General features: G+C 31.1%; 1 protein-coding gene and 1 pseudogene across 1 annotated transcript in view; both read left to right on the forward strand.

Annotated features, from left to right (window-relative positions):
* Nucleotides 1-14,429, forward strand: part of LOC109048774 (bromodomain adjacent to zinc finger domain protein 2B) — a 78,372-nt gene extending 63,943 nt beyond the window's left edge. The window contains exons 27-38 of the mRNA XM_042731895.1: nucleotides 8-70; nucleotides 1,180-1,324; nucleotides 2,498-3,048; nucleotides 3,975-4,257; nucleotides 5,158-5,313; nucleotides 5,384-5,544; nucleotides 6,412-6,674; nucleotides 8,531-8,666; nucleotides 8,819-8,965; nucleotides 10,181-10,443; nucleotides 10,517-10,660; nucleotides 13,345-14,429. Of these exons, the coding sequence (XP_042587829.1) occupies nucleotides 8-70; nucleotides 1,180-1,324; nucleotides 2,498-3,048; nucleotides 3,975-4,257; nucleotides 5,158-5,313; nucleotides 5,384-5,544; nucleotides 6,412-6,674; nucleotides 8,531-8,666; nucleotides 8,819-8,965; nucleotides 10,181-10,443; nucleotides 10,517-10,660; nucleotides 13,345-13,498 (2,466 nt within the window). The 3' untranslated portion in view covers nucleotides 13,499-14,429. The remainder of the gene's footprint in view (nucleotides 1-7; nucleotides 71-1,179; nucleotides 1,325-2,497; nucleotides 3,049-3,974; nucleotides 4,258-5,157; nucleotides 5,314-5,383; nucleotides 5,545-6,411; nucleotides 6,675-8,530; nucleotides 8,667-8,818; nucleotides 8,966-10,180; nucleotides 10,444-10,516; nucleotides 10,661-13,344) is intronic.
* A 1,433-nt stretch (nucleotides 14,430-15,862) lies between these two features.
* LOC122138546 lies at nucleotides 15,863-18,437 on the forward strand (annotated as a pseudogene).
* The last annotated feature ends 1,536 nt before the right edge of the window (nucleotides 18,438-19,973 follow it).

Below are 19,973 nucleotides of genomic sequence, written 5' to 3' on the forward strand. Positions count from 1 at the left end.
TTTGCAGGATGAAGGTGATCAAATCACAAGCATTGAGGAGCTGGAGAGACAGATCGAGAAGCTCAGCAAGGTAAATGAACTTCAGATTTTGGATCTTACAACATGTTTTTGTAAAGTAACACATGTGACACTGGAGCACAAAAGCAGTCTTAAGTCTCTGGGGTATATTTGTAGCAATAGCCAAAAAAACACTGTATGGGTCAAAATTATAGAATTTTCTTTTATGCCAAAATCATTAGGATATTAATTAGGTTTATTAATTAAGTTCATGTTTCATGAAGATATTTTGTAAATTTCCGACTGTAAATACATCAAAACTTAATTCTTGATTAGTAATATGCATTGCTAAGAACTTCATTTGGACAACTTTAAAATAGATTTTCTCAATATTTTGATTTCTTTTGCACCCTCAGATTCCAGATTTTCAAATAGTTGTATCTCTGCCAAATATATCCTAACAAACCATACATCAATGGAAAGCTGATTTATTCAGCTTTCAGGTGATGTATAAATCTCAATTTGTAAAATGTACCCTTATGACTGGTCCATGGTCACATATTTAGTACATCAGGCTTTTGTGGCTCATATAGGATGAAATACTGAGAATATGGAGAAAAAAACTGCTCCGTTTTATTGAGAGGCCTAAACTGAGCAAAAATAGCATTTTGGTGCAGATGCTGATATTTATATGGCCAAAAAGCAAGATGAAATTCTGATGCTTGTAACGTAAATCGATGAGATCCTTATAACAGTATAGCAGAATACTTTGCTTTATAGAGTTAAAGATCTGTGTATGAATAAATCTAACAGTCAGTCCTTTTCTTAGTGACTGTATGTGACTGCATAACCAACCAAACAAATGCATAAGAGATATAGAACAAAAACCTTATTATATGTCATCTGTAGAGGACATCAGGAATCAGTTATTAAGAAGATGAAGGCAAGACACCACAGGCAAAATCTCATTCAATTCATTAAAAACAAACGTCCTCTATAGAGGACAAAAATGAAAAGCTGGCTCCACGGAGGATAACATGCCTGTACTTGCTTTAACTAAATGCATTCTGCTGAATGTGTGGAGATATGACAGATTCATTACTTGTCCACTTGCATATTTCCAAATATCTTTAATAAAGAAAGATAAAGTAGAATGCATCTGTCTTATTGGTTCTCTTCCAGCAACAGACTCAGATCCGTCGGAAGCTGTTCGAAGCCTCTCATTCCCTGCGCTCCGTGATGTTCGGCCAGGACCGTTATAAACGACGCTACTGGCTGCTGCCGCAGTGTGGCGGGATCTTCGTGGAGGGACTGGAGAGCGGAGAGGGTGAGAGAACGAGACTGAATGAGATCATGATGTGAAGACAAAGGCATCTCCTGAAGGAAGGATCGGTCAAGATTACAGGATATGACAGAAACCGGGTCGAATGTTTTAAACAGAAAAAGATAGTGTTACAGAAAAATTAAATTCTTTCATGATTTACTCACTTCAAATTAACATTAAGACTTTCAAGCCATCATTTAGAGTGTGTCTTGCATGGAAGCCCATATCTGCCACTGAATAAAAAAATAAAGCAAGGAAACTGCAAATTTTAAATATGGCACGTTGTAGTTGATTTCTGAAGGATCATGTGACACTGAAGACTAGATGCTTAAAATTCAGCTTTGCATCACAGAAATAAATTTAATTTTAAAGTATATTCAAATAAGAAAACATTATTTTAAATTGTAATATTATTACACAATATTATTGTTTTTTTACTGTATTTTTGATCAAATAAATGCAGCCTTGGTATGCAGAAGAGACTTCTTTAATTTAAAAAAAAAAAGAATTATTCCAAACTTTTGACTGGTACTTTATATATACACATATATAATATATAAATAATATACAATAAATATTATGGTATATAAGAAAAATATGTGAGCCAGGAGCACAAAAGCAGTCTTAAGTCTCTGGGGTATATTTGTAGCAATAGCCAAAAATACATTGTATGGGTCAAAATTATCCATTTTCTTTTATGCCAAAAATCATAAAAATACAAATTAAAAAACATATTCCATCAAGAAATTATATAAACTTAACCCAATAAAAATAATTTTTGATTAGTAATATGCATTGCTAAGAGTTCATTTGGACAACTTTAAACATGACTTTCTCAATATTTAGATTTTCAAATAGTTTTATCTCGACCAAATCCTAATAAACCATACATCAATGGAAAGTTTATTTATTCATATTCATATTTAAATGTGTATCTCAATTTAGAAAAGTGACCCTTATTACAAGTTCTTTGGTCCTGGGTCACATATAAGCAATATTTAAGTATATATGAAATATTTTTATTATTTCCTTCTTTTAATTTTCAGGAAATATGAATATTTGTCTTCTTTTTTTTAAAATTATAACCTGGCCAGTTATTTATTGAAACAAACCACTGTATAAATGTGCTGCTGCTGATAATGATGATGATGTTGATGATATCTTGTGCTCCTTCAGGTCCTGAGGAACTGCATAGAGAGCACGAGAGGATGAAGAACGGTCACCTCGTCCAGGTCAAAGAGGAGCCGGCAGAGGAACCTGATGAAACATACGGCAGCGCTGAGATGAAACACAAACCTCCGCAGGATGTAGATTCTCTCAACCTCTTCCTGCAGAAACCGGATTCTTTCTCCAAGCTCAGCAAGCTGTTGGAAGTGGCTAAGATGTCTTCCGAGGTCTCTTGTCATCAATACAGCAGCCCAAGACAGCAGACTACATTACCCAGAACACCTAACCATGATGTTAAACCAGATCTCAATGATTCTTGTCTCCTCAACAACACCTACCTCACTAATGCCCAACAGCAGATCCGTAACGAGCAGCTTTATAAGGTTCTGACAGAGAGAAACGCTCACTGGTTCAGTCTGCTGCCTCGCTCTCCGTGTGACGTCTCGTCTCTGACTGAAGGTCCACATTCAGCATCATCTTCCTCACCACAGACCACAGCGGTCTCTGCTGGCCCCTACAGCGCTGCGCGGATCAATAACTTTTCATTAGCAGCACTGCAGGTATGATCGTGTAGATCGTTTTGTCAGACAAACCCCTTAAACTTAAAATCTTCATTTAAAACCCTCCTGAGATTTTAGGTTTATATTCCATAATTTAACATCACATTTGCATTTATTTTTTAGCAAGTGTTTTTATTTTTAAATTATTTATATATCATTATATATATGGGTACACCTGTATAGGGTTTTATCTATTTTTTTTTATTGTTATCTTGTTTTAACTATAAAGATATAATTATATATTATTTAAAAATATTTATAAATACTATATATATATATATATATATATATATATATATATATATATATATATATATATATATATATATATATATATATAGTATTTATAAATATTTGTATATAATATAATTATATCTTTAATGCTAATTATATCTTTATAGTTTGTTTTTATTAAAAATGTATATAGGGCTGCACTGTAAAGTACATGCACTATAATACACTTGTTGTTGTTTTAGCTCTTGATTATAAAGATGAATATTATGCATTAAATTATATAAATATATTACTGTGGTAAATTACACTTGTTCTGTAAAATAAAATAAAAAAAATTGATAATTATAATTTATATATAACATAATATTCTCTTAAATGTATACTGTATAATATATAAATATTATAATTTAATATAATATTAAATATAATTTCTCAAAAATGTTGGGAATTATGCAAACATGTAAATAAAGTGAACCTAGCACACATAATTACTTAATTAAATTGCAGCCTTTGATTTGATAATAGCACTTGGCTATTTTGCTATTTCACTTTTATTTAGATTAATCGTGCACCCACATTTATTTGTTTTAATTTCACATTTGGTTTAATCATAAGCTTTTCATCGACTCATGCACCCTGTTTGGGAACCTTATGTATTCTTCTCATTCTGTATTTGTGTTCTTTGACTATAGACTGCACCTCTGTGTTTGCAGTTGAAGTCCGGTCTGCCCATTATAGATTTGCCCTTCTGTGCTTGGTCCGGTGGAAATTTGAGTCCAAACGTGCCGTTCTCTGGTGTTTCCATGGCTCAGATTCTCAGAGGCATTCCCTCATCCTCAGAGGGCAGTGGACACCTGAACGTCTATACAAGCGAATCTCCACAGTCTCCAGCAGAGAAACCCCTCTCCACACCCTCACCGCTCATCGAGGTGCCCAAAAACCAGGATTACCCATCACCTCAAACTATTCCTGAAGGTAAGGCTGAGACAACATCATAGGAGAGCTAAGAGTTTTGTCTTTATTATTATTGTTATTTCTTTAGTACAGCTGTCTGATTCATTTCTTTGAATCGGTTCAGAGTTCTGATTCAAAGATTCATTTACAGAATTATCTTCATATGATGTTTAAAGACTCATTTGTGTGGCATTTTCGGTTTTAGGAAAAATATATGCAGGTGAATATTGTAAATATAACTGTATTATATATGTTTTTGAAAGGAATCTTCTTCTGCTCACTAAGGCTGCATTTATTTGACAAAATGCATAGTAAAAACAGTGATATTGTGAAATATTATTACAATTTAAAACAACTATTTTCTGTTACAATATATTTAAAAATGTAATTTATTGCTGTGATCAAGGCTGAATTTTCAGCATCATTACTCGAGTCTTCAGTGTCACATGATCCTTTAGAATTATTATTATTATTATTATTATTTAAAAAAGTTCAAAAGAACAGTATTTATTTGAAGTATAAATCTTCTGTAACATTTATAAATGTCTTTACTGTCACTTGTGAATTTGTAAAATGGTCAATTTAATGCATCCTTGCTGAATAGAAGTATTCATTTTTAATTTCTGACTTATAAATGAATATATACAGTAATAATAATTTAATGTATGAGTTAATATTTTTATAATATAAAACCTTAATATAAAATGTAAAATAAAATCTAAAACGTGTGAAAATAAATTAAGAGGTGACTAGATTTTACTGTACTTTATTACATTAAATATTTTAGATCTACTTTTTTATTCCAGTGACTGTTTGATTGAAATGATGGTTGAGAATTTAAATCATTCCATTATCTATAAAAAAAAAATGTAATGTATATTTTCGAACCTGGCCCAACAAAGCTGTGCTTATGTCTTGTAGAGATGTTGACTGGCTGGTGGAAGGTGACGGACATCGAGGAGTTACGATCTATAGAGAAAGCGTGCCATTCCCGAGGGAGCCGAGAGAAACCGCTGCAGAAACAGCTGCAGAAACACATGGGTTACATCTGGCAGGTCTGCAGCAGGAACAGAGATGGTAGGTGCTCGTTGTGTCTCTGATTGAAATACTTCGGGTGCGGTGCTCTCAGCTTGCTCTCTGTGTCCAGTCTCTGTGATCGACGTCTCTGAGCTGGAGGAGAGTCAGGTCTCTGAGGACACCGTCCTGAACTGGTGTGTGGAAGAACAGGCCATGGACATGGACATCGGCGTCCTGCAGCAGGTGGAGGAACTGGAGCACAAGGTCACTTCAGCCAGTCTGCAGGTTAAGGTAGAAAATCTGGATTTTAATTAACATTTTTATACATTATCATCTTTTCTAGTCTGTGCCTACGAGAGCATTCGTGTTTTACCTTTTTATTGATGCTTTCCAACAATACAGATTAAAAAAAAAGGAAAAGACAATAAATATGTAACAAACTGTTGAGATAAAATAATAATAATAATAATAGTTGCTGATATTAATAATATTATTGATAATTCTATTATTTAATTTTAACATGTATGTTATATAATCTAAAAATTAATAACAACTATTAATAATAATAAACATTATTTGAACTTTTTAGTTATTCCATTTTATTTTCTTTATTACTCTTTTTCTTCTTCTTACTTATATTATTTATTAATTTAATTTAATTTTAAATTATTTTATCTCAAGAGTTTCATGCTCTACCCTTCGTGTGTGTATATATATGCTAAGAAATAACAGTAACAATAAGTACATATATACATAAAATACACCAATAATTGAGACAATGCTGAGAAGGAAGAAAGAGAGGAAAAAAGCTTTATGTATAAAATAAAATACATGAAGTATCATAAAAAGGGTTGCCAAATGCTATAACGTTTTTCTGCATCAGCAAGCATTGTGAATCCTTTTTTTTTCTATTTGAATTAACTGTAACATGTCATGCATTCAGTAAAAGTAGTTGGGAGGGAAGGCTTTTTCCAGTTTATTAGTTAAACATTAACATTAAGTCCAAATAATGCCACTAGGGGGCATGGTTTAAATGAAAGAGAACAATATCAGAAATTCCCATGGATCAAGATCCAGGTTAAGAGCTTGAATGTTTCAACACTGCCTTTTGTGTTTAAAACAGTATGAAAGTATTATGTTTGTTTGTTTGTTTGACAGGGCTGGATGCATCCAGCGCCGCAGTCACAGAGTGAAGACCTGCTGTATTTCGAGCACAAACCCGTCGTGCAAAACTGCATCGTGCGTCGAGCGAACAACCCTCTGGATATAGCAGTGACGCGTCTGGCGGAGCTGGAGAGGAACATCGAGCGAAGGTACCTGAAGAGCCCTTTAAGCAGCACCATTCAGATCAGACTGGATAACGTGGGAACGGTCTCAGTACCGGCCCCTGCGCCATCACCTGCTAAAGCTGATGGTGACGGGTAGGTCATCCAGATTCACACGCTCCTCAAGCCTGTCTGCCGCTCTTCACGCTTCACTTTGGCTGTGTGCATCTGTGGGTTTATGGCTGTGGTGCTTGTTTCCCATTTACACTGCAACCTTCACTTTCTGGCTTGTGAAGCATGAGCATGAGGCACTGTCTACATCTACAATAACCACAGCCTCATTACATCCAGTCATCTGCCTTCCACAAGCAATGCTGCTCCAAGAGGCTGCCACAAAAAGGGTTCTAAATACAGCCTGAAATTCTTCTAAATAAATAAATAACAGCAAACAACAACAATAATAATTCAATTGGAATAAATTTATTCAATTTAAATTATTTGTTGCTGATTTTTTTTATTTTTATTATTAACTAAAAATATTATTGATGATAATGATTTAGAGTAATTGAATACAGTTAAATTTAACTAATTTAATTATTTGTTCATTTGTTGTTATTATTAGTAGTAGTAGTAGTATTATTTTCAATTAATTATTCATTGTTGATATTGTTAATAATAGTATTATTAATAATGGTATTATTAATTATAATATACTGTATAATTATGTATTTATTTATTTATTTTAACAAATGGTCAAATATCAGAGGAATTATATTTTAACCTTTTTTAGATTTAGGAGTTTACAAACTAACATCTAATAGTTCTAAAAAAGAACAAAAATATTATTATTTATAATTACTCTAGAGGTCAGAGTTCTGAGTAATTATAATTAAAAATATAATAATAATTATACTAACAAGGCTGCAAATTTAGCCTAAATAAAGCCATCACTCAGTTGGGTATAGATAGTTTTGTGACCAAATGTTGGTTTGTAGTTGCTGATCAAATTATATGTCCCATGTTATTTAAATAATATTTGATAATATTGTATCAATTATCATTTAAATATTATATAAAATATAATAAATAGAAGGGTTTATAGACCAACATCTAATAAAGAAACAAAGAACATCTAACAAAGAAACATGAAAAACAAATTGTGTCTCCTAATGCTATTTAAACAGTAATATTGTACCCTATTTGTGGAAAGTGGCAAAACACGGATGAATCTGATTGCTGTCTCTGTGCTCATTCAGTTTGTGCACTGTGGTTTTTATCAGCATGAATGTGGGTTATTGATCATGTCATGTTTTTACTCAAATAGGGTCATATCCAGGCTCCAAAATTAACATGCACCAAATCCAAATACATCTGCCATGCACTTACAAATTTGTATGAACTTTTGGAAGATTCAAAAGAATCTGACCATCACTGATGCAAGGAGAAATGCTAAATAATTGCATTGTCTTAAAGACAAATATACAGATTTAATTTATTTTAAAAAAAAATTATTTATGAAAATTTTGCAAATACAAAATAGTTCCATGGACAGTTAAGTTAATTTTTGACCCTGGTCATATTTATTTATTATAAAAAAAAAAATTAAGTTTTATTTTATTATTAAATATTTTTTTTATTGCATTTTTATATTTTATTTCATTTTTGTTTGAAAGTTTCAGAAGAATCTGAACATCGCTGATGCAAAAAAAAAAAGCTAAATAATTGCATTGTTACAAGGACAAATAAACATACTTTTTTCCCATTTTATAATTTTTAATTAATAAAAAAAAAAAGAAATATGTATGACCTGTAAATGTATGAACTAAATGCTCTCACAATTGGCAGGAGTGGCAAAAAGTACATTTTGGACCATATTTATTTATTATAAAATATTATTAATTTTATTATGAAATTATTTTATTCTAAAATATTTTAATTTTATTATCTAGTATTTTGTTGAATTATAACATTTTATTTTATTCATTTTATTTTAATCTGTGTGTATGTGGCAGGGCTGAGGAAGATGTGGCTCCAGGACTGAGACAGTGGCGGAAAGCTCTCGGCGAGGTGCGCAGTGCCAGTCAGCTCTCTCTGTGTCTGCAGCAGCTGCAGAAGTCCATCGCCTGGGAGAGGTCCATCATGAAAGTGGTGAGTGCTGGGAGTCCACAGCTTGTGTAGTTTGATGGGAATTGATTTGCGAGGTTTTCAGGTTGGTTGTGTGTATATAGTTCAGATCTGTGTGGTGGTTTATAGATCCTGGTTAGTTTCTTTGAAGTGATCCAGATGTGTTTATGGCTCAGTACTGTCAGATCTGCCGTAAGGGAGACAACGAGGAGCTGCTGCTGCTGTGTGATGGATGTGATCGAGGCTGCCACACGTACTGCCACAAACCCAAGATCAGCACCATACCAGACGGAGACTGGTTCTGCCCGGCCTGCATATCTCAGGTGGATACTTCATTAACACACTCCATTATGTCGTTCCAAACCTGAATGCGTTTTTTAATCATCATGGAATTTCAGAAGAATATTTTTAGAAAACACCATGAAAGTATAATAAAAGTAGCCCATGTGACTAATTGTTAAGTGTTCAGCAACTGCTGTTCACATTGATGTCATTTTCCTATGCAAGAACAATTATTATTATTATTATTATTATTATTATTATTACTACAACTACTACTTGGCACACTGACAACAACAGCAACAATATAAATAATGATAATAAATTCAAGATGTTATTGAAATGTTATTTTTAGTAAAATGTATACTTTAATTTTTTAATTTTAAATAATTTTATTATTATTATAATGTCACAGTTTTAATAATACATTTTATATTATAATATTATAATAAAATTATTTTTACTAAATTGTTCATTACTTTTATTTACTACACATTTTACTACTACACTTATTATTTTTATAAATTATAAAATTATTATTATTATTATTACTACTACTTATGACACTGACAACCACAGCAAAGTATTGTATTTTTATAAATAATAAAATTATCAACAACATTAAAACAATTATAATAATAATAATAATAATAATAATAATAATATAAAAACATAATGAATGTATACTTTATTATAACTTCATTATTATTATTAGGTCAGAGTTTTAAATAATAATAAACATTAGAATATAATATCATAATAATTCTTTTTGATAGATTTTTATTACTTTTATTTACTCCAAATTTAACTGCATTCATCATTATTTCTTATAAATTATAAAATTATTATTATTATTGAAGTCAAGAGTTTTGAGTGGTAATAGTAATATTCTAAATTATTACTGCACTTATTAATTATTGTTTTTATAAATAATAAAACTTAGTTAGTATTTGTTTTTGTTTCCTATTTTAGTTTTGTATTAGGACCAACTATTGGGAAATCACTGGGGAATTTGGCTTAACAATTAGCAATAGTTAACAATTTAAAACCATAAATATGTTATTCCTTCCCAATCCTTCCATCTGATTTCAATTCCCAAGCACACATGCATCTCTGAATAAACTTAGACATGTTAATACATTTAAAGGCCCCACGAATGCTGCTGAATGAACAGTAGTCTGTTCTTCATGAAGTCCTCAGAGTCTTTGTCCTGTGTTTGGAGATGTAGTTTCCTCACTAAAGCGTTTGTCTCTGTGTAGGCGAGCAGTCAGTCCCTGAAGACCAAGCAGGCTTTGATCCGCTCAAGCGGAGGCCTGAAGAAACCTGCTCAGGCCAAGCGGCACAAGAAACCGTCTGTGCCTGGAGACTCGGAGGAGAATTTGAGCAGCGCCAACAGCACGCCCAGAAAACTGTCAAAGGACATGAAGAAGAGGAAGACAGAGGAGAGTCCTTCCACTAACCCGGCAAAGCAGGAGAGTCCCAAAACATCCAGAGAGCCCAGTAAAGACCTGGCCTTGTGCAGGTACTGTACCAGAGCTTCGGTCAGTTTCTTCAGTCTGCGTGTGAATCAGCGGTCACTGATCGGTCTTTTTCAGAATACTCTTGGCTGAGCTGGAGAGCCACCAGGATGCCGGGCCGTTTCTGACACCCGTCAACCCCAGATCTGTGCCGGGATACCGCAAGATCATCAAGAAGCCCATGGACTTCTCTACTATCAGAGACAAACTCACCAACAGCCAGTGCGTATCACTAGTTAACTAGTCATCATTAACTCGTTATTTGCAGTTATTAGTAGGGCTGGGCACTTTTTTGAGCAAAAAAAAAAAAAAAAAAAAAAACATTATTTAAGCCTTTACAGTGATATATTTATTGATCATGATCATCTTCATTTTATATTTATTGATGATGATGATCATTTTATTTTATTAAATAGATTGAGACTAGTCATTTATTTAAAACACTATTTTTCCATATTTTTTATTGTTGTATATTTTATTCACTATTCATTATTTATTTTATTAATTTTATTTTACTTTTTTGTTTTATAGTAGACCATAATTTTAACCAAAAAGTCATTATTGTCAAGTAGATCAAATAATTAAAACAATATTTTTAGCATTTTGGTGATTTTATATTTATTATTTTATTTTAACATTCATTCGAGTCAAGTAGATTAAGTAATTTATTAAAAAACAATATTTTTTACCCTTTTGGATATGTATATATTTATAAAAAAAAAAATATATATATAAATACAACTTTTAATGTAAACAACTAAAGATTTCTGCTAGTCGATTACTTATTTAAAAAATACTCGAGTTACTCGATTACTCGTGGTTCATGCTACTGTAAATGAATAGACATTGAATAGTTTTTTATCAATAAACGTGTAATTAACTAATTAATTAATAGCCTAATGCAACAATTACATATACGTTAACTGTCAAAACTTTATAATTATGACATTACATATTTAAAATTTTATGTAACCAGTATTTGTATCTGTAACAGTCACAAAATTATTAGTATCTGTTTTCGGATAAAACCAGGTGTCTTACAGTTACTTGATAAGACCGTTATGACTATCTTTTTTCCCGTAGTTATCACTGAACAAATATGCTGCATTAAAGTAAAATAATTATTCATTTCTAAAAAAAAAAAATTGATATAAGCAGAGATGTCACGACAAACGTTTAGTGATCATTTGAACACAACTGAATGAATTCAAGGCGCACTTTTTTATTATGCAGAATTCTCTAAGCGAGTCTTTTTGAACTTACTAAACAAATGTGCGTGTGCCACACAAACCAGCAAAAGATAAAGATAAAGAAGCAAACATAGAAAAAGATAAAGAAGCAAACATAGAAAATCTATCTGCATCTAAGCTGATTATTAGCCTACTTTTAAGAGAGAGAACTGGTTTGGTTTTTGAGAGATTGAGGCACGCAACGCGGCTGTTTGATTGGTGAGCGCGCTGTTTATTCCATTCATTCATGTATTATTTCGTAGCCTACGGTTTAAATAATTGCCTTTTAATATATACAAATAATAGACCGTGTATGATGTATTATTATAGGTGATATTCTTCTTGCCAAGCTCTGATTTCTGAGAGATGCATGGAGAGGCAACATAAATGCGGTGTTTGGTTTGCTCTCTTTTCGTTCATAAAGTTTATATTCATTCACTTCACACACTCATTATTGCATGACTTTAGAGGTCTGTGTATAATATTGCACTGATCCCCTGGCTCAACTGTTATCTAGCAAACAGCAGAGTGTGCCAGCCTCAGCCGAATATTCAGGCAGAATTATTCCTTATCCGTTATTAGTTTCTGAAGCCATTATCCGTGCCATTCCGAATGAGGTATTCGGCTTCGGGCACACCCCTAATTATTAAATTACATATTTTAATTTTACATGTAACATAGAGAAAGTGATAGAAAGTAACGTCACGCAATATTGTAATCCTATAATTTGCGTTGTAGGCAAACTGTGCATGCATTATGGTTAATGCACGCTCGAGTAGTCGATTGTTTCCGACAGCGCCGACTAGTGGTTAAAGTAGTCAATCACTCGACTACTCGACTAGTCTGTGTAACCCCTAATATATATGTATATATGTGTATATATATAAAAAAATTTTTAAACATTCATTCTAGTAAAGTAGATTAAGTAATTTATTAAAAAACAATATTTTTACCCTTTTGGTGATTTTATATATATATCTATATATATATATATATATATATATATATATATATATATATATATATATATATATTTATTTTTTTTAACATTCATTCACGTCAAGTAGATTAAGTAATTTATTAAAAACAATATTTTTTACTCTTTTGGTGATATATATTTATTAATTTTATTTTAACATTAATTTGAGTCAAGTAGATTAAGTAATTTATTAAAAAGAATATTTTTATCCTTTTGGTGATTTTATATATATATATATATATATATATATATATATATATATATATATATATATATATATATATATATATTATTATTATTATTATTATTATTATTTTTTTTTTTTTTTTTTTTTTTTTTTTTTTTTTTTTCAACATTCATTCGAGTCAAGTAGATTAAGTAATTTATTAAAAAACAAAAATTTTCATGCTTTTGATAATATATTAATTGATGATGATAATAATAAGTTTTAATTTTATTTATTTTTGCGTTTTTATTTTTTTACTTTTATTTTCAGTAGTATCATTATTTTAACCAAACAGTAGTTTTTTTGTATCCATTTTTTCATCACTATTTTGCACTAAATAAACAGTTTATATGCACCAGTATATAACACATAGCTGGTGAATCTCACCATCTGCCATCAAAATTATAGTGAAAGTTTAATTCAATACCCAGTGTGTGTGTGTCGTGTTTGCTTTTGACTTTTCTCATCGCAGGTACTTGAATCTTGAGACTTTCATCATTGACGTGAACCTGGTGTTCGATAACTGTGAGAAATTCAACGAGGACAGTTCAGACATCGGCCGAGCGGGACACGCGATGAGACGGTTTTTCCAGAGGAGATGGACCGAGCTGTTGAGACAGAACTGAGACCAGCATCACTTACACACCATTCACACCACACACTCCAACAAATCAAGTACAGGGACACAACTGAGAGAACAGATGCTTTCAAAAATATCTTGTAAATATGTTCGTTCTTTTGTTTGTTTTTTTAAATAAACGTTAATATTATAGTCAATGTACTGTGTATTAAATTTGTTTTTAATTATTTATGATTGAAAAAGAGGCAAAACTGCTTTAAAAATCTAAATGAATGTGTTTTCTTGATCAGATATGAAAAAATAAGGTGTTTACATAATTCTGAGCTCCTAGAGAACAGAAGATCCATTATGGTTACATTATGAAGCTGCATTTATGTAAATTTGTGTTTTAAATCACAAACTCCGAAACAGGCCATCGTGACACATGACTATTAATGTTTAATACCGGTTCTGAATATTGTATTAAGACTCCAGCATCGTCTATGCCTTTTTAATAGTTGTATCTTTTCATGTGTTTTAATACGGCACTTTCTGAAAACAGCAGTGCCTTCAGAAATCTTCTCCAACCTCAGTCAATCTATTCTGATGCACAAGCATTCATACAGTGTTTGCTGGATTTTTACATCATTGTTGCTCTCACTCATATACAGTGCAACAATAAAACAGAAGAAAAACCCTCCAAACCGTACAGTATCTAGAAATCAGAATGTTCTCTCTTTTTTGACTTTGCGTCCGCATAGCAAACACTCTTGCGTTGTGACGGCAAATTTTGCGCATGCAACAGTGCTGTTGCGATAAAGAAATCTAGTTTACATGATAATTAATGTAACGAACTGCAGTGATTTTTATGGTACTGAAGTCAGAATACTTGAATTCTCCCGTGTGAAGATATTGCAATGAAGGTGTAGCGTTCTGTTTTGTAGGAGTTTTATTTTTCTCTAGTTTGTGTCGAATATTTAATAAAATGTTTTCAAGCAGCCTGGTTGTGTTTGTACTGTTGATGCTGTGTTTTGTTCATGGGATGATCTTATTTGTACCTGTTTTAAAATTATAATGAGCCTCTCCATTGGTTCATTCAGTCTTGTGTCCTTTTTTATATTTTATATTACTTTCATTTATTTAAAAAAGCTATTATTTTATTATTTTTTTATTATTTTAATTTATCCTTTCGTTGTATAAGTAGATTGACTGCTTATTTATTAAAAAATTCAATATTTTCACCCTTTTAGTGATATATTTAATGATAATAATAATAATAATAATAATAATCAATTTTATCCAGTCATTGTAGTCAACTAGATTGTGAGTAGTCATTAAAACAATATTTTCAGACTTTTAATGATATATTTAATAATAATAATAATAATAATTATAATTAATAATTTTATCTACAGTCATTGTAGTCAAGTAGATTATGACTAGTCATTTAAAACAATATTTTCAGCCTTTTAGGGGTATACTTGTTGATAATAATAATAATAATAATAATTTATTTTATACAAACCATCATTGAAGTCAAGTAGATTATGACTGCTTATTTATTAAAAAATATATATATTTTCAGCCTTTTAGTGATATATTTATTGATGATAATAATAATAATAATTATTAATTTTACCCAATTTTATCCAGTCATTGAAGTCAAGTAGATTGACGTGTCATTTATTAAAAACAATATTTCCAGCCTTTTAGTGATGTACTTATTGATGACAATATTTTATTTTATCCAAACCATCCTTGTAGTCAAGTAGATTATGACTTCTTATTTATTAAAAAAACTATATTTTCAGCCTTTTAGTGATATATTTATTAATAATAATAATTATTATTATTATCAATTTTATCCAATTTTATCCAGTCATTGTAGTCAAGTAGATTATGACACTTATTATTTATTTAAAAAAAAAAACAATATTTTCAGCCTTTTAGTGATATATTTATTGATGATTATAATAATAATAATTATTATTATTATTATTAATTTTATCCAATTTTATCCAGTCATTGTAGTCAAGTAGATTGATGTGTCATTTATTAAAAACAATATTTCCAGCCTTTTAGTGATGTACTTATTGATGATAATAATATTATTTAATTTTATCCAATTTTATTTAATTTTATTCAATTTTATCCAAACAGTCATTGTAGTCAAATAGATTATGACTAATCATTTATTTAAAATAATATATTAACAATATTTCTAGCCTTTAGGTGATGTATTTATTAATAATGATGATCATAATAATAATAATTTTTATTTTATATTGTTGTTTTATTTCATGTTGATGCATGCGTCTGTCATCGGTCGACCTGCGTCTCTGTTTGTACAGGTGTTGTGTAAAGCTCAGATAACCTCGGGCCTTTATGAATATGAATATGATCACGTATCCCAGACAACAGACTCGGTCATGTGACGCTCCTGCACTGTATCACAGCAGGAAGTGTTTGGAAGAGAGCTTCACGAATCTTTCTCTCTGTATGTTTGCTTAATTTATATAATCTCTGTAATCTCTTGTTTTATACAGGTTCTTGTGTTAAAGTTGTTCATTTCCAGATATTGATTCACTAAATGTATTTTCAGGGTTTTAAGAAGAGTCTTGATGTGAATCATCTGCCATCGGGTGAGTCTTTCCTGAACCTTTTGAACTTGTACCTTTGAAAAAAATAACATGTAATTGACATTTTTATGTGTGTGTGTATATATAAGGGTTTATCAGATGTGTGGAAATATGCTCTGAGCACTAAATATCTATAATGATATTGTTCAGTGAGGGATTTACAGTTAGTTTACATGAAGAGGTCAATGTGAAGTTCATATTAAACATTTGTGTAAACACCACATTCATTAATCAAACCCACTGATTCTACAAAGAGATGTCTGTGCTGCCTGGACTTCAACACAAGATGATGGAAAGCAATACTGAGGCCACGGGGGAGAAAACTTAATTACCAATTAACTTTAGCAAGAAAACATGTTTTGTTCGTAAAGAATTAATGAATAAATTGTCAGTTTTTCACATTATAAAAAAGTTGTGTATAAAATAGCTAGACGATAACTTTTTTTTCAAATATTATTATTCATTATATAATAGATACTATTAAATATACTATTTCAATATAATTATATATTACTATAGCTACTATTAAAATACTTATTGTCAGTTTAACATTTTATATAATATTAAGACAATGATGGGGACATTAAAAAAGAACAAATTACACTCTAATTAAAAGGACTTAAATTATTTTTAAAAGTTTATTAGAATTTTAAATATATTAACATGTTTTAAATGAATATTTATCATTTATTTTAATTATATTACCGAAATACTGCAAAAATAATTAGTATTATAAAATATCTATATTTATATATTACATACTTCAATATTGTCAGCATTTTATCCAATATGTTAAGACATATAATGATGGAAACATGGAAAAATAACAATATGCACTCAAAAACAAAGGATTTAAATTATTTAAAATCATTTTTAAATCTTTTTTTATTATTATTATTATATTTTTTTTTATTTTTATATATATATATAGTATATATATATATATATATATATATATATATATATATATATATATATATATCTATATCTATATATATATATATATATATATATTTAAATACACTAGTCAACATTTGAAGTGTTTCATAACCAAAATGCGTCTTAGGACAACTTTGATGAACTTTTTTTAACCGCTACTGTATATTATGGTTTAATATTGTGATCAGACACAGTGTATCCAGTATGTGGTTATGACGCGGTGTTCCTCTCACAGATGGTCATCATGGCAGCGCTGCTCTGCTCCCTACAGGACCACCGTGATGACGTGAACTGCCTCGCGCTCTCGGACCGGTTTCTGGCCTCGTGCTCCGGGGACAAAACCGTGCGCGTGTATTCCTGCGAGGACTTCCGCGAGCTGCGCTTCTCTCCTCTGCGCGCGCACGCGTACGGCGTTCACTGCTGCTGCTTGAGTAGCTGCGGCCGCTACCTGGCGTCCTGCTCCACGGACGCGCGCACTATCCTCTGGAGCACGGGCACGGGCGCAGCCGTGGCCGCGGGGAGGCACGCGACTGGAGCACACCGGCGCGCGCAAGCCTACCGTTCGAGTCTGCGGCTGTCCGGCGCGTGCGACGGGACCTGTCCGGCGCGTGCGACGGGACTGTGGCGGTCTGGGACGTGACGTCAAAGACGCTGCAAAGGTCAATTTCATTTGTGTTTAAAAAATATATATATCATTAATGTTAAGACGTAATAACATTACAAGTCTATATGGAGGGCCAAATTACTCAAATGCCAAATTATGCGTAACCATTTTTAACAATTAATAAATAGTTTTAACAATTATTTTTGACCATTTTTATTGATTTAGTTTTAGTTGGGGATAATAACCCTGAAAAAAAAAGTTTTATATATTTATTTTAGTGTATTTTTCATTTTATTTTATTACACCTACATTATTTAAAAAAAAAACACACATACACATAAAATAAAATTCTCTTCACAAAAACAAAAAATTATATGCAGAGGTCCATCAGATGTATGTTTGCTGTGTACTGTGTAGATGTGCTAAAGTGAGTGAGGGCAGCGTGCTGGCCTGCTCGTTCTCTCCGTGCGGACAGATGTTCGTCACAGGCTCCAGTCAGGGAGAGCTGCATCTCTGGACACTGAGGATGAAGACCTTACACACGCAGAGAGAAGCTCATGATCTGGGAGTCAACTGCTGCCACTTCTGTCCTCAGATGAGCATCGGTAACACAGTCCACATCATCTCTCTTCTGCTGTAGATGATTATTATCAGTCCCTCCGCTGGACACTGATGAGAGTGACCTGCAGCGATGTGCAAAATTCTGATGTTTTTCTATGAACGTGAAGTCAATATTACAGCTTCATCTGGCCACAAAAACCCCAGTTTAGACAGAAAAACACAAACTAACTGACATTAAAATAACGCAAACTCATTTTTGTTTGCCATTGTTATGCTCTTATTTAAAATCAGATTTTTTTTCCATTATGGTGGAACAGTCTGCAGTTAAAAAAAAATCAATATAACCCATTTTTAGGCCTAAATATAAGATTTTTTGAATTGCTTATAAAATGTCCATCCATTCGTTTTTAAAAATATTTTATTTCCGTTTAGCTATTTGTGTGTCAAGTTAAACTAAAAGAAAATGAGAAACAAAGTCTTGACAATTAGCTGAATTTTTTTTTTTTTTAAATATTTTATTCTATTTCAGTTTATGTTTATTTTAATTCAAGTAACATTTTTTAAAAATGGTTTAGTATTAGTTTTAATTTTTAGTTAAGTATAATTAGCAAATAATCCCATTTTATTTCTTTGTTTTATTTTTTTTTATACCTTGGGATTATTTTATTTATATTATTTTGTTATTTAATTTATAATTTATTATAAGGGTATTCTTAAGGTATTATAATGAATGCATAATGCATTATATTTAAAAAAAAATCCTTTTAATATGATGTATCATCTCTTGGATATTCATAAGAAGTTTTAATGTATTATAATATTTACTCATTTGTGGTCATAGCTTTTGATGATTTATAACACACAGTGAACATGTTGCATCAACCTAAGTATAATGTTACTTATGTTACTTTTATTTAAAGCAGACAAAGACCACTTATACAGTTTTGTTATTTAACGGACAAAGAACTTATTTTGTATTAAAAGGGCCAGAATTTTTATATTTTAAAGCACCAAATTTGGACAAAATTTTTTTTTTATTGGGCCTGTTTTTTTTTTTTTGGACGCCCCACTTTTTTTCGGATAGTTTTTTGTTTTTCTTTTTTTTTTGTTTTTTTTTTATAATTTTTTCTAAACAACATTCAAACAAACTGTTTTTTTTTTGATTCTATTTGTTTTTTGGTTTCTTTTTGTTCATGACCTTTTTTTTTATCAGTTTATTTTTTATCATTATATTTTTATTTTCGTTTTAATTACCGTAACGAATTCAACCATTTATCTTTGAGAACAATAAATATTTTAATCTTGATTGCATGCTCGCTATTTTTTGTGTTCTTGGTTTGTGTTTTGTTTGTGTGGTCCCTCGTGTTTACTTTTTCGGACCTGCATTGTGTTTTTTGTGCAATTGTTTTTTTCGATGCTTTCAAAATATCCATTGTCTGGCGCGATAAAGACTGTTTTAATATTTCCAAACTAAATAAGCAGATGCAAGACTTGGCTGATATATAATAGACAACAAAAGTTTTGCGGCTACAACAAAACTGAATTTTATGAGACTGACTGAAACACACTGCTTTTGGACTTTACCCCAAAATTCTAGTATCTATCTATCTTTCATTTATCGATTTTTTTTTTATCTGTTTTAAGGATCTAGTTTATGGCAGGAAATGATTTCACGAGTATTTGTCTCTGTTTATAAGTATAATATACTGTCTGTTTGTTGTGTGGTTAAAAATTACAGGAGCTTCGAACGTTTGTACTGTCTATCTATCTTGTACAGGTCCTGAACCTGTCTATCCATC

Source organism: Cyprinus carpio, chromosome B9 (assembly GCF_018340385.1).
Source record: "Cyprinus carpio isolate SPL01 chromosome B9, ASM1834038v1, whole genome shotgun sequence".
NCBI classification, from domain to species: domain Eukaryota; kingdom Metazoa; phylum Chordata; class Actinopteri; order Cypriniformes; family Cyprinidae; genus Cyprinus; species Cyprinus carpio.